Genomic DNA, 22,002 nt, shown 5'->3' with positions numbered 1-22,002 from the left:
AGTCCTTCTTACTCACAACACACTTTTGCACCAAGGCCTCTTTTACACTTGTGGTACCATCTAAAAACTTTTTGATGGCAGTTGATGCTTTCTGTAAATGCAAGTGTGTGTGAATTTTTTATTTTTTTTTCTTTTACAGGGAAACCAGACCGCCCTGCATCGGGCAGCTGTGGTGGGACATAGTGATATTCTGGCAGTATTGATACAAGAAGGTTGTGCTTTGGACAGACAGGATAAGGTATTAGAACTGGCTAAAAATAAATAGGAAAAAAGCTAATAAAATAATTATTTTAAATAATTATTTTACTAGTTACTAAACACATAGTAAATAGAAATGTTCTTCAATCCAGTAAACAAACCTTTCCATGCACAATATTGTAGAGCCGCAATAGTAATACAAAGTGCACACTACTTTGCAATTTCTTTTTACCCCTCTCAGGGTATTCTAATATGTAATCTTTATTGGCAAACTTGAGAGCTGGCCCACCAGTCTCCAACACCTATTAAGTATTTCCCCTTTGTTAGAGCCACATCAGTAGGTAGAGAAGTTCACTGGTAGTCAGCTGGAAATGTACAAGCAGATCCCCCTAGTGGATGATGCAAGTTTACCTGAGGCTCAGTTTCTAAGCACTAACCGGTATTTACCAGAGCTCCAGATGGATGACATGGGTTTTGCTGCTAGTACCAGGGGTTGTACCAGGTCCCAGTCCTTGGGATCGTGTCCCACCAGGTGGTGAGCAATCTGGGGTCTAGTAGCAGATATAGTGGGTAGGGACCAAGAAGAAGCGTAATTGGTAAACAAGGCAAAGTTTAATAACAAGTAGTAGCTGAATGGAACCAGACACAAGCTTAGTTGATGTACAGGCCAAGGGGCAGTACCACGTAACAGCTGGATGGGAGCAGAACATGCTAAGGATGGGTGACAGGTGTTGGCGAAGATAAGAAGAGCAGCAGGTTTGCAAGAGAGCAAAATATCGGCCAGACAGATCACAATAATTTGGCAAACTGGAAGTGTAGATACATGGCTTAAATCAGGAAGTTCATGGGAGAAGCAAAGGGTTCAAGGTTCAGGAGAAACAAGACAAGGTTGTCTAAGGAATTTAGGCAGGGAGCTGTCCAGCATCCCTGGTGATACAGTGGGAGGAGCCAAAGCCAGACACTGCAGAGGTTGCAGGTTCAGCTGAATTTCCACTTTAAGCTGCAGTGTCAGTGGATATATACATTAGGTCCCATTCATATAGTTTACATGTGCTTCCAACTAATGCTCAGTCTACATTATTCAGAGGTTTAATTTTATGGTTTGAATTCTATTGTTTGAAATGAGCACTTACTGATGCTGCCCTTGTTATAGTAATTCATTATGCCTTTTGTCAGCGATTGCCCTGTAGTTTTCTTAACCCTCTTACACTTTCAGGAGTGTCAGAAGCCTGTTGTAATAGGTCCAATACTGGCTCCAAACTCACCATGGTGACTGGCTGCTGCCTTTGAAGCTTCCAATGGCTGAAGCTGTGTGTGTGGGAGAGTGCCTCCAAATTATGCAGTGATAACAGTGTGTTCTGATACAACTTTGTCTCTTACCTGCTGAAGGCTTCACAGAGTTCTGGAGGCTTCACAGCATGACAGCCAGACACCCTGGTGGGCCAGGAGGATGCAAGCTGTCATGAAGCTTTAGAAAACGACAGCAATGTTACTAACAAAACGCACGATGAACTGTTATGCAAGGACAGCATCAGTAAGTGCTAATTAAAAACATTTTATTTATGTAAGTAGCCTAAAAAGTGTTTATTGATGAAAGTGTACAAGCAGTAGCAGTGGGAGAGCCGTTGTTACCAGGATTTTTATATTTGCATATCAGAAAGCTCCAGGTCTAAAGAACTTTATGGAGGCATGCTGGAGACATTGGAGGGCACATGCAGACATCCAGTATTTATTATTGTTACGATTTTACCTAATTTTTTAATGGATATTCTCTAATAAAAATGTAATACCTGCCAGAATCCAGCCCCTTTAAAACATGACATTCAACTATATACTCAATTTTGATGTCCACATACTGTATCTTCAGGCAAGAGCAGTCCCTTTGCCTGTACACACCAGCCGCACCCAACCTCAACCCTTAAGCCTAGCACACACGGCCGAATGTCGTGTGACATCGGCCGGTTTCATAAAAACCGGCTGACATTCAGCCTGTGTGTATGGCAGCTGGCCCAACAGAAGCCGGCTGGTCCGACATGACAGAAGCCACAATGTATGTGTGTATATATATATATATATATATATATATATATATATAGAGTATGTATTACGGTGTTGAAGTGGATAAGTATTGGTTAGTCTTTAAAACCACTTGCCGCCCCCCATATAGCAGAATGATCTAAACAGCCCCCCCTCGGATCCCGCCCAGGACCACCCTCATGCCGCCCAGGGCCACCAGGATGGCCATTTACACTGGACCACCAGGTATGCACCCCCTAGACCCCCAGGGAAATGCACATCTGTGCCCAGGCAGCTGCCAATCAATGCCCAGGCAGCTGCCAATCAGTGCCAACTGACAGTGCCTACCACTGCCAGTGCCACCAGGGATACCCATCAGTGCCTCATATCAGTGCCGTGTAGCAGTGCCCAGCAGTGCCGTCTATCAGTGCCCAGCAGTGCCACCTATCAGTGCCACCCATAAGTACCCATCTTTTCAGACTTCCAGTGCCCATCAGTGTCACCTATCAGTGCCCATCTGTGCCCACCAGTGCCCCGTGCGTGCCCAACAGTGCCACCTATCAATGCCCATCAATGCTGCATATCAGTGCCACCCATCAGTGCCGCTTACCAGTGCCCATCAGTGCCGCATATCGGTGCCCGTCAGTGTCCGCTCGTTGGTGCCACCTCATCGATGCCTCCTTATCAGTGCCCGTCAGTGCCGCCTTATCAATGCCTATCAGTGAAAGAGAAAACTTACTTATTTACAAAATTTTATAACAGGAACAAAAGCAAAACTTTTATTTTTCTCAAAATTTTCTGTCTTTTTTATATTTGTTTAGCAAAAAATAAAAACCACAGAGGTGATCAAATACCACCAAAAGAAAGCTCTATTTGTGGGAACAAAATGATAAAAATTTGTTTGAGTACAATGTCACATGACCGCACAATTGTCATTCAAATTGCAACAGTGCTGAAAGCTGAAAATTGGCTTTGGCAGGAAGTTGTCTAAGTGCCTGGTATTGAATTGGTTAAAATTGGTGAGAATCTTACATCTCTTTTAGATCTCCCATCAGCTGTGTAGTACAAGGGCCTGCCTGATTTGATGCAGATTGAATGGATTGTTCAGGTGGGTCCTCCTATTCACAAGTTTTGGTAAACCTAAAGGAAATTGTACAGAGATTGTACAATCAGATTGCATAGTGTATGGCTATCCATATACATGTACATAGGAGGGAGTGTGCAGAGACACTCAGCTGCCAGACCTGTTAACATCTGCATCAATATCTGCATTTGCATAGATGAAACTCGCTTTCCTGCACACTTTTTTTGGGGTCCGTTTTGGAGCGTTTGCGTTCATTGTGCATAGTGCACAGTTTGAGAGCAAGTGAAATATGGTAAATTTTTTACTGTGCCTTTTGGTGCGTTGCAGCACGTTTGACGCATGGCCTGCTAACTGGGCTTGGGGTAATGTTAACATTTAATGCCAACATAAGCACGATGCATGTTTGAAGCACGTTTCTGAAACACATGGCAAAGTGTGGGTTTTTTGTGCAGTTTGCCATACATTTGGAAACACACAGATGTGAATGGAGCCTTATTGTTGCTGTGAAAACAGACCAATTTCACTTTCAGGCAACATTTACACCTAGCGTAGTGGGAGTACACTCCCACTCATTTTTTCTGCGACACACGTAGGGCAACCCAGCCCTTTGATTTCAATGACCTGCACTAAACGTGACCAAACAGCTCATGGGACATTTTGCTGTTTTGTGTTTTCCACGTTTTTTACTGCATGTTTTGCTGTGTTTCATGCTTGTTTTTTCACGCCACAAAATATGTGTCTACATTTTGGGGTGCCGCAACTAGTTCATTTTAGGTGTATAAAAGTGGCCATACAATATACATCTTTAGATTTACCAAAACAATATAATAGATTAAGACACCAGTCTATCCAAACACCCTATATCCAATCAGGCAGGCAATCACAGTTGATGATATATGTAAAGGAGATTGTACAGCCAGATTGTATAGTGTATGGTGAGCTTTACAGACTTCCAGCCACACACTTCTCCTGGTTACATTACTAAAGCTCAGCTCCACATAAGTTGTTATGTGATTGCTCAGCTCCTGCACACACTGCCAAATGAGCGATCAATGCAAGAAGGTAAAGTACTAAATGAGGAAGATCCTGGCTGTACATTCTGTGAGAATGGCATTCAGTGACATTAATTGTATGTGCATATAGAGGTGGGTGGCAGCCACCTCCTCAAGGGGGAAGGCAGCTTCATGGTGTGTGTTAACCACCTGCTTACTGGGCACTTATACCCCCTTTCTTCCCAGGCCAATTTTCAGCTTTCACACTTCGAATGACAATTTGCATGGTCATGCAACACTGTACCTATATGAAATTCATATAAAACTTTTTTCACACAAACAGAGTTCTTTTGGTGGTATTTGATCAACACTGTTTTTTTTTTTTTTTTTGCTAAACAAACAAAACAAGAATGAAAATGTTGAAAAAAACATGTTTTTTTCATATTTTGTTATAACATTTTGCAAACAGGTAATGTTTCTCCTTCACTGATGGGCACTAATGAGGTGGCACTGATAGGCTACACTGGTGGTCACTAATGAAGCGCTCTGATTGGTGGCACTGATGGGCACTGATGAGACGGCACTGGCGAGTGGCACTGATGGGAATTGATAGGTGTCACTGATTGGCTCTGATAAGTGGCACGGACTAGGCGGCACTGATAGGCATTGGTAGGCAGCACTGATAGGTAGCACTGATAAGTGACACTGATGATGAGGCAGTGATGGGCACTGATTGGCAGCACTGATGGGCACTGATTGGCAGCATTGATGGGTACTGATAGGTGGCACTGGTGGGCACTGATTAGCAGTAATGATGGGCACTGAGAGATGGCACTGGTGGGCATTGATTAGCAGCACTGGAGGGGACTTATTAGCAGCACTGGTGGGCACTAAGGGGACCAATGTCCATATAACAGAAGCTGGGTAATGGTTTTCTTCTTTTCTTCATGCTGACAGCTTTGATCATTGATTGACTCGGAAATCACAGAGCATGCCAGCCGCGCGCCCAGGGGGTCTGAGGGCAGCACAGGACCAGGGGGAGGTCCATGTACGCCCTCCTGGAATTTTAAGCCTGTGCTGTAGCTGTCTTTCTGCTATAACGTGGGCACCAAGTGGTTAATGAGGTCAGCTTTTGATCTCTTTCCTGTGTCTTAACGGTTTTCCCACCCTAAGGCTGCTTTCACACTGGGGCGGGAGCAGCGTCGGCGGTAAAGCGCCGCTATTTTTAGCGGCGTTTTACCGTCGTTTTAGCGCTAAGGCTGCTTTCACACTGGGGCGGTATTCAGGCGTTACAGCGCTAAAAGTAGCGCCTGTGTAACGCCTGAAAAAAAACGGCCCCTTTAACTCCAGTGTGAAAGCCGGAGGGCTTTCACACTGGAGCGATGCGCTGGCAGGACGGTGAAAAAAGTCCTGCCAGCCGCATCTTTGCAGCGGTGAAGGAGCGGTGTATTCACCGCTCCTAAACCGCTCCTACCCATTGAAATCAATGGGACACCGCGGCAATACCGCCGGCAAAGCGCCGCTGCAGCGGCGCTTTGCAGGCAGGTTTAACCCCTTTTCGGCCGCTAGCAGGGGTTAAAACCACCCCGCTAGCGCCCGCACACCGCCGCTAAAACGACGGTAAAGCGCCGCTAAAAATAGCGGCGCTTTACCGCCGACGCTGCTCCCGCCCCAGTGTGAAAGCAGCCTAAGGGAGGGATAGCAGAAAGTAATGGAGGAGTTTTCTATGGAACACACAAGAGGCTGGAGGTAAAGCCTGTCCTGGAATATAAAGAAATAGTTTTTTTCTGCAACAGAGGTACATTAAGGCTTCATGCACACGAGACGCAGATGCAAACGCTGCTGGACACATGTTGAAACCGGCGTTTAGAAACGCGCGTTTTGCCGCGATTTTTACCGCGATTTAGCGGCGTTTTACCGCGTTTTACCGCGTTTGCGTCTAGAAGCGTTTAGTTAAGCTAACATCATAGACCCTCCCCAGCTCAAAAATTAACTATTTCAGCAATTTTGTGAGACCAGAGTGAGTAGCAGCAGCTGTGAGAGCTGCAGTGTACTTGTATTTAGCGTGTCACTTGCCACGGCACCTGCCACAAGTTGTGGATTGTCCACTTGCCACGTGACTTGCCACATCACCTGCCACGTCACTTGCCATGTCATCTGCCACAAGTTTTGGATTGTCCACTTGCCACGTCACTTGCCACGTCACTTGCCACAAGTTGGGGATTGTCCACTTGCCACATCACCTGCCACAAGTTGTGGATTGTCCACTTGCCACATCACCTGCCACGTCACTTGCCACGAGATGTGGATTGTCCACTTTCCACGTCATCTGCCATGCTACCTGCCACAAGCTGTGGATTGTCCACTTGCCATGTCACCAGCCACATCACCTGCCACAAGTTGTGGATTGTCCACTTGCCACGTGACTTGCCACATCACCTGCCACGTGACTTGCCACATCACCTGCCACAAGTTGTGGATTGTCTACTTGCCACGTCACTTGCCATATCACCTGCCACGTCACTTGCCACGTCACCTGCCACAAGTTGTGGATTGTCCACTTGCCACGTGACTTGCCACATCACCTGCCACGTCACTTGCCACGTCACCTGCCACAAGTTTTGGATTGTCCACTTGCCACGTCACTTGCCACGTCACTTGCCACAAGTTGTGGATTGTCCACTTGCCACATCACTTGCCACCTGCCATGTCACTTGCCACAAGTTGTGGATTGTCCACTTGCCACGTCACTTGCCACCTGCCACGTCACTTGCCACAAGAGGTGGATTGTCCACTTTCCATGTCACCTGCCATGCCACCTGCCACAAGTTGTGGATTGTCCACTTGCCACGTCACCAGCCACATCACCTGCCACAAGTTGTGGATTGTCCACTTGCCACGTGACTTGCCACATCACCTGCCACGTCACTTGCCACATCACCTGCCACAAGTTGTGGATTGTCTACTTGCCACGTCACTTGCCACGTCACCTGCCACAAGTTGTGGATTGTCCACTTGCCACGTCACCTGCCACGTCACCTGCCACAAGTTGTGGATTGTCCACTTGCCACGTCACTTGCCACGTCACCTGCCACAAGTTGGGGATTGTCCACATCACCTGCCACGTCACTTGCCACATCACCTGCCACAAGTTGTGGATTGTCCACTTGCCACGTCACTTGCCACATCACCTGCCACGTCACTTGCCACGAGATGTGGATTGTCCACTTGCCACGTCACTTGCCACGTCACCTGCCACAAGTTGTGGATTGTCCACTTGCCACGTCACCTGCCACGTCACCTGCCACAAGTTGTGGATTGTCCACTTGCCACGTCACTTGCCACGTCACCTGCCACAAGTTGGGGATTGTCCACATCACCTGCCACGTCACTTGCCACATCACCTGCCACAAGTTGTGGATTGTCCACTTGCCACGTCACTTGCCACATCACCTGCCACGTCACTTGCCACGAGATGTGGATTGTCCACTTGCCACGTCACTTGCCACGTCACCTGCCACGTCACTTGCCACGTCACCTGCCACAAGTTTTGGATTGTCCACTTGCCACGTCACTTGCCACGTCACTTGCCACGTCAGCTGCCACGTCACTTGCCACAAGATGTGGATTGTCCACTTGTCACATCACCTGCCACATCACTTGCCACATCACCTGCCACGTCACCTGCCACAAGTTGTGGATTGTCCACTTGCCACGTCCCTTGCCACGTCCCTTGCCACGTCCCCTGCCACGTCACCTGCCACAAGTGGATTGTCCACTTGCCACATCACCTGCCACAAGTTGTGGATTGTCCACTTGCCACGTCCCTTGCCACGTCACCTGCCACAAGTGGATTGTCCACTTGCCACATCACCTGCCACAAGTTGTGGATTGTCCACTTGCCACGTCACCTGACACAAGTTGTGGATTGTCCACTCGCCACGTCACTTGCCACATCCCCTGCCACAAGTGGATTGTCCACTTGCCACGTCACTTGCCACGTCCCCTGCCACAAGTGGATTGTCCACTTGCCACATCACTTGCCACAAGTTATGGATTGTCCACTTGCCACGTCACATGCCAGTCACCTGCCACACGTTGTTGATTTTCCACTTGCCACGTCACCTGCCAGGTCACTTGCCGCGTCACCTGCCAGGTCACTTGCCACGTCACCTGCCACAAGTTGTGGATTGTCCACTTTCCACGTCACTTGCCACTTCACCTGCCACGTCACTTGCCACAAGTTGTGGATTGTCCACTTGCCACATCACTTGCCACCTGCCATGTCACTTTCCACAAGTTGTGGATTGTCCACTTGCCACGTCACTTGCCACCTGCCATGTCACTTGCCACAAGTTGTGGATTGTCCACTTGCCACATCACCTGCCACGTCACTTGCCACGAGATGTGGATTGTCCACTTTCCACGTCATCTGCCATGCTACCTGCCACAAGCTGTGGATTGTCCACTTGCCATGTCACCAGCCACATCACCTGCCACAAGTTGTGGATTGTCCACTTGCCACGTGACTTGCCACATCACCTGCCACGTGACTTGCCACATCACCTGCCACAAGTTGTGGATTGTCTACTTGCCACGTCACTTGCCATATCACCTGCCACGTCACTTGCCACGTCACCTGCCACAAGTTGTGGATTGTCCACTTGCCACGTGACTTGCCACATCACCTGCCACGTCACTTGCCACGTCACCTGCCACAAGTTTTGGATTGTCCACTTGCCACGTCACTTGCCACGTCACTTGCCACAAGTTGTGGATTGTCCACTTGCCACATCACTTGCCACCTGCCATGTCACTTGCCACAAGTTGTGGATTGTCCACTTGCCACGTCACTTGCCACCTGCCACGTCACTTGCCACAAGATGTGGATTGTCCACTTTCCATGTCACCTGCCATGCCACCTGCCACAAGTTGTGGATTGTCCACTTGCCACGTCACCAGCCACATCACCTGCCACAAGTTGTGGATTGTCCACTTGCCACGTGACTTGCCACATCACCTGCCACGTCACTTGCCACATCACCTGCCACAAGTTGTGGATTGTCTACTTGCCACGTCACTTGCCACGTCACCTGCCACAAGTTGTGGATTGTCCACTTGCCACGTCACCTGCCACGTCACCTGCCACAAGTTGTGGATTGTCCACTTGCCACGTCACTTGCCACGTCACCTGCCACAAGTTGGGGATTGTCCACATCACCTGCCACGTCACTTGCCACATCACCTGCCACAAGTTGTGGATTGTCCACTTGCCACGTCACTTGCCACATCACCTGCCACGTCACTTGCCACGAGATGTGGATTGTCCACTTGCCACGTCACTTGCCACGTCACCTGCCACGTCACTTGCCACGTCACCTGCCACAAGTTTTGGATTGTCCACTTGCCACGTCACTTGCCACGTCACTTGCCACGTCAGCTGCCACGTCACTTGCCACAAGATGTGGATTGTCCACTTGTCACATCACCTGCCACATCACTTGCCACATCACCTGCCACGTCACCTGCCACAAGTTGTGGATTGTCCACTTGCCACGTCCCTTGCCACGTCCCTTGCCACGTCCCCTGCCACGTCACCTGCCACAAGTGGATTGTCCACTTGCCACATCACCTGCCACAAGTTGTGGATTGTCCACTTGCCACGTCCCTTGCCACGTCACCTGCCACAAGTGGATTGTCCACTTGCCACATCACTTGCCACATCACCTGCCACAAGTTGTGGATTGTCCACTTGCCACGTCACCTGACACAAGTTGTGGATTGTCCACTCGCCACGTCACTTGCCACATCCCCTGCCACAAGTGGATTGTCCACTTGCCACGTCACTTGCCACGTCCCCTGCCACAAGTGGATTGTCCACTTGCCACATCACTTGCCACAAGTTATGGATTGTCCACTTGCCACGTCACATGCCAGTCACCTGCCACACGTTGTTGATTTTCCACTTGCCACGTCACCTGCCAGGTCACTTGCCGCGTCACCTGCCAGGTCACTTGCCACGTCACCTGCCACAAGTTGTGGATTGTCCACTTTCCACGTCACTTGCCACTTCACCTGCCACGTCACTTGCCACAAGTTGTGGATTGTCCACTTGCCACATCACTTGCCACCTGCCATGTCACTTTCCACAAGTTGTGGATTGTCCACTTGCCACGTCACTTGCCACCTGCCATGTCACTTGCCACAAGTTGTGGATTGTCCACTTGCAATTGCAATTGTTTAAAATATTTTTCTAATGGTTTTTCATCATTTGCAATCATTTTTGAGATTTTTAATGTAAAAAAAAAGGTCACCTTTAAAAACGCATATAAACGCAAACGCGGCTAAACGCGGTAGCGGCGTTTTGCCGCATTTTGCCGCGTTTTGCGTCTGAAACGTGGAAATTTTTGTTTCTGAACGCATTTTTTTGCTTCTGGAAAAACGAGACTAAACGCAACTGCATAAAAACGGAAAAAAACGAGACTGTGTGCATGGACACATAGGATAACATTGAATGAGTTCAGGGGCAGTTGAAAAAACTGTCCAACTGCATCTGAACGCGCGTTTAACTGCGTCTCGTGTGCATGAGGCCTAAAGGAATTTTGAGAAAAAAAGGTGAACTTAGCCTTTAACAGTGATATCAAGCCTTCTTCATATTGCCCAAAATGAAAATAAAAACTGTAGTTAGGTTTGGTAAATCTTGAAGAATCCCAGTATACAGTGTATAGCTGGCTTTTCATGGGCAAATTGCCCACAATTCGGAGAAATCGAAGAATCATGTGACAAGCAGTTTGAACTCCAGACTGCTGTCTGTAGATACTGTTTTTTTTTTTAATAGTTTGGGGCTTCTAATCAATTAGTATATTTCTAATGGCTGACAATAGGCATCATATAAGAAGGAACATGTAAAGGAAAGGAAAAGGAACACTAACAGTGTATCACTGTCAACCTAACATCCCATTTGCACTATTTTGTGTCAGACCAATACAAACAAAAGAAATAAACATGAGAACGACTAAACATTTGTAATTGCAACAATTTTCTTGGCGAAGTGGATCTGCCAAAAATGCAGGGGTGCCAATATTTTTTGGCCATGACTGTAATACATTTTACAAGAGTGAACTGAAACCTTCCATATGTCGCACTGTGCAAAGCTAGCCACCCATTTTGTAATCTGATTGTACAATCACTTTCTTATACTAAAAGTAACAATTCAGTGGCCTTCCTAATTGGATATAATGTCTTGTTTAGCTATGCACTATGTGGCTGTTAAGAAATCAAATGGAGTATATACACAGGCTGTACAATCAGATTGTAATATGTGTGGTCTGCTTTAAAAAAAATACCAGATTTATCCTGGCTGTTATGTTGGTGTTTAATAGTGAATTTTAAGCTTTACGTCTGCCATAAAGAGACATTGCTGTGAAACGATCTTAAAGACATTGGAAGTCTGTCATTTTACTGTACAAACATGAACTATTTGTACTACCCTGTAGTTCCCATTTGTCTTGAAGTAGTAGAAATATACAGTTAAAGGTAAGTGCTACTGATCCTGAGTGACTCATCTGCTGTCATATCTCTCCCAGGATGGCAACACTGCTCTGCATGAAGCTGCTTGGCACGGATTCAGCCAATCTGTCAAACTGCTCGTTAAAGCTGGAGCTAATGTGCTTGCCAAGAACAAGGTGAGAATGGTGTCAAACATCCATCATTTGTTAACTGGATTACTCATATTTGCACAGAATGTTACTTTTTCATAGCGCATTCCATGCTGCAGGATAACGGTATTGTTAATATTGCAATTTTCTGCTATCACCTGCTAATCTATCTCTGCAACGTGTTTTGTGTTCCATAATCCCCTGTGGTTGCTAGTTATGGATAAGTAATTTCTGTTATATATTGTAGTTTTGTTCATCTTCAGTTCCAAGAATTTTGTGTATCATTATTGATTTTTGTATTTCCGTATTGAATTTGATTTAACCGGCCTCTTGCATTGGCTCAGAATATCTGAGTTTGGAGAGATAGAGATAATATATGCATATATTGGTCACTAAATAAAACTGCAGGATAGAGAAACAAAGCTGATCAATTTAGATCATTATATTATTGAACTGCCAAATAATAGTCAATCATATTAAGCAATAACCAATATTTTTGTCTTTTATTGTATTGTTCTCGCCATAAGGCAGGTAACACACCTCTCCACCTCGCTTGCCAAAATGGTCACTCCCAAAGCTGTCGAGTATTACTGCTTGCAGGATCTCGGGCTGACTTAAAAAATCTTGTAAGTACATTCTTTCATTTATATCAAGATTTTGGTTTGGTTATAGTGTTATAAATTGTGATAACAGTAAAAGCTAATACAGCTTAAAGAGGAACTGCAGTCTGCTCACATAATTTGTAATAAAAACATCTCTGCCATTCTGAAGCTTCTCTCCAACCACATGGCATACTATTTTATATATACTGTGATTCTGTACTTGCCAAATATGCTGCAGAAATCTCCCTCCACTGAGTCTGGCTGCATCCATTTTAACTATGGGCAGCTAAAGCTGCTGCCTGTTCACTTCCTGGATTTACACAGACACATAGAGGCACACCTCCAGCCCTGCAGCTCTCATTGGCACTCTTATGACTCACCCCCCCCCCCCCCCCCCGCAAACTCTCGGGAGAGTGAGAGAGAGAGAACTATGCATGATGTCATAAGCCTAGGCTAATGACCAAACAAGAAACAGGAAGTGGGCTGTATAAGGTATTTACGGCCAGAAAAAAAAAATGTTTTACTATCCAAAGTTAAAACAACAAGGGCAGAAGTTGTAATAGATGGAAAGATGAAAAAATCACTGAAGTTCCACTTTAACAAACATGCTACACCCATATTTAGGGTTTAAGATGTGACATGTTTCACCTTCTGCCCCCCTCACCCTCGATCCCTTTGTCCCTGTAATAGTAAGTAGGGTTCCTCCTCCCTACAGCCACTGTCACATTTAACCACTTCAGCCTCGGACCAATAAATACCTTAAGGACCAGAGGTCTTTTTGCAATTTCGCACTGCGCTGCTTTAACTGGTAATTGCGCGGTCATGCAATATTGCACCCAAACGAAATTTGCGTCCTTTTCTTCCCACAAATAGAGCTTTCTTTTGATGGTATTTGATTGCCTCTGCGATTTTTTTTTTTTGCGATATAAATGGAAAAAGAGCGAAAATTTTGAAAAAAAAAGATATTTTCTTCTTTTTGTTATAAGAAAAATCGAATAAACTAAATTTTAGTCATACATTGAGGGCAAAATTTATTCAGCCACATGTCTTTAGTAAAAAAAATGTCAATAAGCGAATATTTTTTGGTTTGCGCAAAAGTTATAGCGTCTACAAACTAGAGTACATTTTCTGGAATTTACACAGCTTTTAATTTATGACTGCCGATCTCATTTCTTGAGGTGCTAAAATGGCAGGGCAGTACAAATCCCCCCCAAATGACCCCATTTTGGAAAGTAGACACCCCAAGGAAATTGCTGATGGGTATGTTGAGCCCATTGAATATTTATTTTTTTTGTCCTAAGGGATTGAATAATGACAAAAAAAAAAAAAAAAAATTTTTTTTACAAAAAGTTGTCACTAAATGATATATTGCTCACACATGCCATGGTTATATGTGGAATTGCACCCCAAAATACATTCTGCTGCTTCTCCCGAGTACGGGGATACCACATGTGTGGGACTTTTTGGGAGTCTAGTCGCGCACGGCACCCCGAAATCCAATCACCACCTTCAGGATTTCTAAGGGTGCAAATTTTTGATTTAACTCCTCACTACCTATCACAGTTTCGAAGGCCATAAAATGCCAAAATAGCACAAAACCCCCCCAAATGACCCCATTTTGGAAAATAGACACCCCAAGCTATTTACTGAGAGGCATGTTGAGTCCATGGAATATTTTATATTTTGCCAAAAGTTGCGGGAATATTACAAACTTTTTTTTTTTGCACAAAGTTGTCACTAAATGATATATTGCTCACACATGCTATGGGCAGAAGTCAAATTACACCCCAAAATAAATTCTGCTGCTTCTCCCGAGTACGGGGATACCACATGTGGGGGACTTTTTGGGAGCCTAGCCACGTACGGGACCCCGAAAACCAAGCACTGCCTTCCGGATTTGAATATAAAATGCTATAAAAAACAAACTAACCAGAGTCACCCGTAACACTTATACGGTGATCAGTGGTGAAAGGGTTAACTAGGGGCAATCAGGTGGTTCAAATTTTTATTAGGTAGTATATGGGGGTCCCTGGCGCTATATAAAAACCTGACGGGGAACCTAAATAACTAACTGGCTAACCAGCGTCACCAGTGACACTTATACTGTGATCGCTGGTGAAAGGGGGTGAAAGGGTTAACTAGCAGCAATCAGGGGGTTAAAACCATTATTGGGTAGTATATCGGGGTACCTAGCGCTATAAAAACCTGGCGGTGAACCTAAAAAAATAACTAGCTACCTAGCGACACTAGCGACACTGATGCAGCGTTCAGAAAAATGATCGCTTAGTGACACTGGCAAAAGGGGGTGAAAGGGTTAACTAGCGGAAATCAGGGGGTTAAAACCATTATTGGGTAGTATATCGGGGTACCTAGCGCTATAAAAACCTGGCGGTGAACCTAAAAAAATAACTAGCTACCTAGCGACTGTAGCGACACTAATGCAGCGATCAGAAAAACGATCGCTTAGTGACACTGGCAAAAGGGGGTGAAAGGGTTAACTAGCGGCAATCAGGGGGTTAAAAACATTATTGGGTAGTATATCGGGGTACCTAGCGATATAAAAACCTGGCGGTGAACCTAAAAAAATAACTAGCTACCTAGCGACACTAGCGACACATGCAGCGATCAGAAAAATGATCGCTTAGTGACACTGGCAAAAGGGGGTGAAAGGGTTAACTCTAGGGACAATCAGGGGGTTAAATCTTTATTGGGGGGTGATAGGGGGCTACCCTGGACCTAACACTAACTGTCCTGACAGTTTTTACTGTCACAACTGACACTGAATGCATTGATCAGTAAAGAAATGATCAATGCAATCAGTGACACTGTGACTGGGGGGGGAGGGGGGGCGGGGGGGGGATCGGGGGGCGATCGGGGGGGGGATCGGGGGGGGTTTGTGTGCCTGTGTGTACCTACATGTCAGTGTAGTGTTGGTGCACACTTACTTTTACTGTTCTCCTCGTAGTCCGGTCAAAAAGACCGCCCCGAGGAGAATGACATCACTTCCTCCTTCCTGTGTAAACAATACACAGGGGAGGAAGCTTCTCATTGGCCAGGAGCGATCCAGAGGGGGTGGCCGAAAACCAACGGCCATCCCCTCATCACGGAGCGCTCCTGGACCGAATCGGACCGCCGTAACCAGCGGGAGGGGGTCCGATCGGACCCCCCACCCGCTGGAAGGCAATCACGTAGATGTACGTGATTATGCCTGCCTGTGCCATTGTGCTGACGTACAATGGCAATACGGCGGTCCTGAAGTGGTTAATATCAGCGCAGCTGTGTGGGTTTCCGCTCGCACAGCCACGTTATTCATCCTCAGTGTCCTGTGAATGAGTAAACAAGAAGCCCCCTATACCAGTGCAGCAGAAAGACTTGTAGTTCTCAATGGACTATGAGTGTGCTGATCAGCATGCTCATAGTCCATTCACTGTTCCTCCAGCTTTCTAACTGAAAACCCATACAGAGGTTCAGACAAAAAGCTGGAGGGAAAGTGTGCAGGAGTCTGACATTTCACCTGTGATCCACTGATCACAAGTACAATGCTTTGCAGGCTTCTCTTGCAAAAAATAATACATTTTCTGAAAAAATATGTGAATAAGGGCCCAAAATACATCCCTGGGAATTACAGACCAGTTAGGCTAACATCAATAGTATGTAAACTCTTGGAGGGGATGAAAGGGACTATATACAAGAGTTTAGTAATGAGAACAGTATCATTAGCAGTAATCAGCATGGATCAGCATTTCCAAACCAATCTATTAACCTTCTATGAGTGAGTTGCCATCTAGATAAAGGAAGGCCTTGGATGTGTTATATCTGGATTTTGCAAAAGCATTTGACACAGTTCCCCATAAATGTTTACTGTACAAAATAAGGACCATTGGCATGTACCATAGGGTGAGTACATGGATTGAAAACTGGCTACAAGGGTGAGGTCAGAGGGTGGTGATAAATGGGGAGTACTCGGAATGGTCAGGAGTGAGTAGTGGGGTCCCCCAGGGTTCTGTGCTGGGACCAATCCTATTTAATTTGTTCATAAACGACCTGGAGGATGGGGTAAACAGCTCAATCTCTGTATTTGCGGACGATACCAAGCTAAGCGGGGCAATAACTTCTCTGCGGGATGTGGAAACCTTGAAAAAATATCTGAACAAATTAATGGGGTGGGCAACTACATGGCAAATGAGGTTCAATGTAAAATAATGCATTTGGGTGGCAGAAATATGAATGCAATCTACACAGTGAGGGGGGAGAACCTCTGGGGGAATCTAGGATGGAAAAGGACCTGGAGGTCCTAGTAGATGATAGGCTCAGCAATGGCATGCAATGCCAAGCTGCTGCTAACAAAGCAAACAGAATATTGGCATGCATTAAAAAGGGGATCAACTCTGGCCCGACCGAACATGGAGTATGCTGTCCAGTTCTGGGCACCAGTCCTCAGGAAGGATGTACTGGAAATGGAGCGAGTACAAACAAGGGCAACAAAGCTAATAAAGGGTCTGTAGGAAGGTTAGTTATGAGGAAAGGTTGCGAGCACCAAACTAATTCTCTCTGGAGAAGAGACGCTTGAGAAGGGATATGATTTCAATATACAAATACCGTACTGGTGACCCCACAATAGGGATAAAACTTTTTTGCAGAAGGGAGTTTAAAAACTCATTAAAATTAGAAGAAAAGAGGTTTAACATTAAACTACGTAGAGGGTTCTTTACTGTAAGAGCAGCAAGGATGTGGAATTCCTTCCACAGGCGGTGATCTCAGCAGGAGCATCGATAGTTTCAAGAAACTATTAGATATGCACCTGAACGATCGCAACACTATAATACTGACATATAATCACACACATAGATTGGACTTGTGTCTTTTTTCAACCTCACCTACTATGTAACTATGTAACTATTTATTTATTTTTTCCTGAAAGATGAGCTTAGCTTTTAGTAGTGTTGTTGTTGTTGTTATTATTTTGTTTATAATATTTTATTTCATAAAGGATTATAGGTTAACAGTTCATAATATTGCTTTTGAAGAGTCAGACATATCTACTGTATGTAATTACTGATGTTCTTGCCTGGCCCCTAGACAAAAATACCGTATGTCACACATTCAGGCCTGGTTCACACCTATGCAGGTTGCAGTTTGCATATTCCAGATGCATTTTGCGTTTTTCAATACATGTTTTTGATCCATTGAAGTCTATGGAATCAAAAACCAAAAAAAAGTCAGTGGCCCTTTTCATAAAATGCAAAAATGTGAACGTGACCCATAGGAAACCATTTTAAATGGATTGTAGTGTGTTTCTGCAAAACTGAAAATGCACTGGACAAAAAGGCATTACTAATGAGATTGTATACACATACTGTATGTTCACCTTAACAGAAACTAAATCCATAATGTTATATATTGTATTTTCATGTACTACATATTTTATAAAAAAGCTAATTATTTGTGTCAGAAGTTTTTACACGACTTTAATTGTATATTGAAATAACATATATCTCTGGGATAATTTAAAAAATGAGCATTCTGTGTAATGACCTTGCGAATAACCTGACAGGTTGGTTAACCTGTTGTCATTCTAGCGGCCTCGTAAAACCCTCTCCTTCAGCACCCCTTTCTCTCGGTAATGCAGCCAGAACTCCAGTGACTTGCTATCGGCCACTTTAAAAATCCTCCTGTAGCAATGCAATCTGCTGAGAAGGACCCTGGCAGTGGTGGCCGCCGCTCCACATGGGGTGTCGCCGCCCTAATCCAATGCGCCGGGCTCCTAATCTACATGCAGGGCCCTGGACGCATGATTTCCTATTTTTTTTTTTTTTTAAAAGCACATGATTAGAGCCTGATGCTCTAATTGGCTTAAAAAAAGCACCCAGTTGTGTGACAATAGCGAATTAATATTTGCTATTGTCTCCCTGCTTCTTCACCTGTACAATCAAGAAGGGGGAGGAGTACAATTGGCCAAGACACGAAGCAATTGTATTGCCTGGGCAGGGGGGTGGATGTACAGGAAGATCTGGGACTCTGGAAATGGCCGCCCAGAGCGATCTCTCAGTGCTCTGCATTGGCGCCAATGGAGAGGCCAACCGTGTGAGTACCTCCCGTTGGGGGAGGGGGGTCCGGGTGGTATGTTTGTTGCTTTTTGGTTAAAAAAATTGCAATAAGCGATTTATTGATTGGTTTGCTCAAAAGTTATAGCGTTTACAAAATACGTGATAGTTTTATGGCATTTTTATTAATATTTTTTTTTTTTACTAGTAATGGTGGCGATCAGCAATTTTCATTGTGACTGCGACATTAAGGCGGACACATCGGACATTTTTGACACATTTTTAGGACCATTGTCATTTATAAAGCAATCACTGCTATATAAATGCAGTGATTCCTGTGTAAATGACACTGTGTGGGGGTTAACCTTTCCTGTTCCTAGGGGTGTGTTACTAACTATTGGGGGCTGGGCTTTCATTTAGTGAACACTGATCTCTGCTCCAATCACATGGAGCAGAGATCAGCGTCATTAGTTGCTAGGCAGAACGGGAAGATGCTGTTTACAACGGCATCTCTCCGTTCAGCCACCCCGTGAGACGATCGCGGGTATGCCCACGGCGATCGAGTCCACAGGACCCACGACCGGACTCACTGGGGTCCCGACCAGCACGATGGCAGGGCGGCAAATTTAAAGGGACGTACAGGTACGCCCATTTGCCTGCCCGTGCCATTCTGCAGACGTACATCGGCGTGCGCTGGTCGGGAGCCGGTTAAGCTGCGTACACATGATCAGATTTTCCGACAGGAAATGTGTGATGACAGGCTGTTGGTGGAAAATCCGACCGTTTGTACACTCCATTGGACAATTGTCAGATTTTCTGCAGATAAATGTTAGATGGCAGGTTTGCAAATTTTCCGCGGACAAATGTCTGTTGTTGAATTTTCTGAGCGTGTGTACACAAGTCCATCAGACAAAAGTCCAAACTACAAACACGCATGCTCAGACGCAAGGACGAGCCAGAAGCGGTCGGTCTTGTAAACTAGCGTTCATAATGGAGAATTAACTTTCGTGACGTGGCAAATTATGAGATCTCAAAATGCAGTGCACAATTCTCTTCTTCTTTGATGGGATAATAATGAAGCTGCTTTGCTGGTGATACTAATTAGTTATTGCAAATTCATTTTCAAAGGCTTTTTTTTTTTGGGCAAGTTACCACAACTCCATTATCCTGTAGTTTTGAAGATCAAAGATACAACTATATTGGCGTCCCTTGTCAATTTTACATTTGTATTTTTTTAAATGTAACTGCCTACTCCCAAACTGTCATTTGAAGTAAAACACATAGCCAAGTATTTTTCTCCAAAATGTCTTTATTGTGCATTAAAAAAAAGAAAACAAATAAAATTATACATGCTATCTGCCAATAGAACTTAATCAAAAACTGCATTCTATGCATCCAAAAATATAGAAAATATAACAAATAAAATCATTATTATTCAACCAAAAAATAAAATAAAAGCCTCATGCATGTGTCCTGCTTCTTAATATAGGGGGTCAACAATGCCAAGAGTTGGTGAAAGCAGGGGTCCATCATCTGGAGATTATTCCGAAAATCATCCGGATTATTCTCCTGGAGCTCACGCGGCAAAGGCATATGACATAATTGGTCACGATTAATAAAGCAACCAATTTTTGGTCCAAGAAATCCTCCTCCTCCTGTTCCTGGACTGGACTTGGGTCAAAGCAATAACTCCAAGGCCAATAATAAATAACACGTCTCCTCCGATTCCTCAACATGTCTGGTTGACGAACAGCTGTTCAGAAACTAACTGAAAAGCACGAACTGAAAAGCACGAACTGAAAAGCATGAAATGAAAAGAGGCAATCAACACTCACCAAACTTCTACAAACACTAAATTAGCAGGAGGAGCCCAAAGGGTGGCGCTAAAGAGCTGAAAAACCATGTAGTACATCTAGTGCGTCACTACATTCGTAATTGTTGGCCAACAAATCCTTTCTGTTTGTATGCAAGACAAAATCCAGGGACACTCCTTTGGACAAAAGTCTGAGGTTTTGTCTGCGGAAAATCCGATCGTGTGTACGAGGCTTTAAAGTAACAGATTGACTGTAAGCAGTGTACACATTCTATAAATTGTTCAATCAATAGCGTTGATTTACATGCCTTCCCACACCCTCAACAAAAACGTGGAAGCTGTTAGTAGATGCGCAGAGGTGCCATTTTCAGAGTGTTTTCCCATGCAGGGACCTTTTTTCCCTGTGTTTTCCATAGGTACAGCAGCCCAATAAAGTGAATAGGCTGCTGTGCCTGCACAAACCTAGCCACAGGAAAACTGTAATAGTGTTAACCTAGCCTTACATAGTTGCATACTGTTAGATACTTAACTAGGCTAAAAAAGACACATATTCATCTAAAGCTATCCAAACACAAAGTTTAACTGTACAATCTGCCTTAAAGAGGTATTAATCTGCCTTAAAGCAGTATTGCAGCTGATCAATGTGATGTGGTGGCTACATTCGTTTTATTTTTTAGGCTTTTTTTCCTTTGTTTTCACCTGATGATCCAGCCAATAACACACTTCCTGTCTTAGGGTGTCTGCATTCTGGATTAATTAGTGTTAGTAAAGCAGACACCTTTGGACAGCAGCATTGTCAGTCTGAGGAGAGAGTAGTGTTATGCCACGTACACACTATCGGACATTCTGACAACGAAATCCTGGGATTTATTTCCAACGGATGTTGGCTCAAGCTTGTCTTGCATACACACGGTCGCACAAATGTTGTCGGAAATTCCAATCGTCAAGAATGAGCTGACGTACAACACGTACGACGGCACTGTAAAGAGGAAGCTCAATAGCCAGTGCGCCACGCTTTGGTTATTTTTTTGTTCACCTATGTGTTTTACGTCAAAAAGGACAGTTTGTTTGTGAGTAGTCAGTTACATTTCAAAAAGACAATGTCAAATTAACAAGGGACACCAACACCAAACAGCCTCCTTGAGGTTAAAAAATACAAGCTAATAATGGTGTTGTGGTAAATTGACACACAAAACAAAAATATTATAGAGATCAGTATAAAAAAAAAATCTAAAAAAAAAAAAAGATTTTGATAAATAAAACGAAAAAAAAGATCACTATAAATAATCACTAATAAATTCAAAACATTATTATGGAGATCTGACGAAAAAAATAAAAAATATTATTCATGAGATCACAGGAAATAATAAAGAAATCAGTTTGTCAGAACTGTGTGAATATCAGCAGGAAAACAACTTCATTATTCTAACATTAGAAAGAAGAAGAGAATGCGCTGTATTAAAAGATTTAAAAATGTGCACCATGACGAATGTGCTATCTCCATTACGAACGCTAGTTTTACCAGACCGAGCGCTTCCATCTCATACTTGTTTCAGAGCATGCGTGGAATTTTGTGCGTCGGAATTCTCTACATA

At 44.6% G+C, this 22,002-nt stretch overlaps 1 protein-coding gene across 7 annotated transcripts in view; it reads left to right on the top strand.

The window, feature by feature from the left end:
* ANKRD6 (ankyrin repeat domain 6) overlaps window positions 1-22,002 on the top strand; it is a 322,801-nt gene that overhangs the window by 226,462 nt on the left and 74,337 nt on the right. For all 7 annotated transcript variants that reach the window (XM_077487254.1, XM_077487250.1, XM_077487252.1 and 4 more), the window contains 3 exons: window positions 140-238; window positions 11,877-11,975; window positions 12,476-12,574. In XM_077487254.1, coding sequence (XP_077343380.1) covers window positions 140-238; window positions 11,877-11,975; window positions 12,476-12,574 — 297 coding nt within the window. The remainder of the gene's footprint in view (window positions 1-139; window positions 239-11,876; window positions 11,976-12,475; window positions 12,575-22,002) is intronic.

This window comes from Lithobates pipiens, unplaced genomic scaffold (assembly GCF_037356315.1).
Source record: "Lithobates pipiens isolate NorthernLeopardFrog02 unplaced genomic scaffold, aLitPip1_a1.2 Scaffold_18, whole genome shotgun sequence".
In the NCBI taxonomy this organism is placed as follows: Eukaryota; Metazoa; Chordata; class Amphibia; order Anura; family Ranidae; genus Lithobates; species Lithobates pipiens.
The sequence above is the reverse complement of the archived record's forward strand: the minus strand, read 5'-3'. Positions and strand labels throughout refer to the sequence as shown.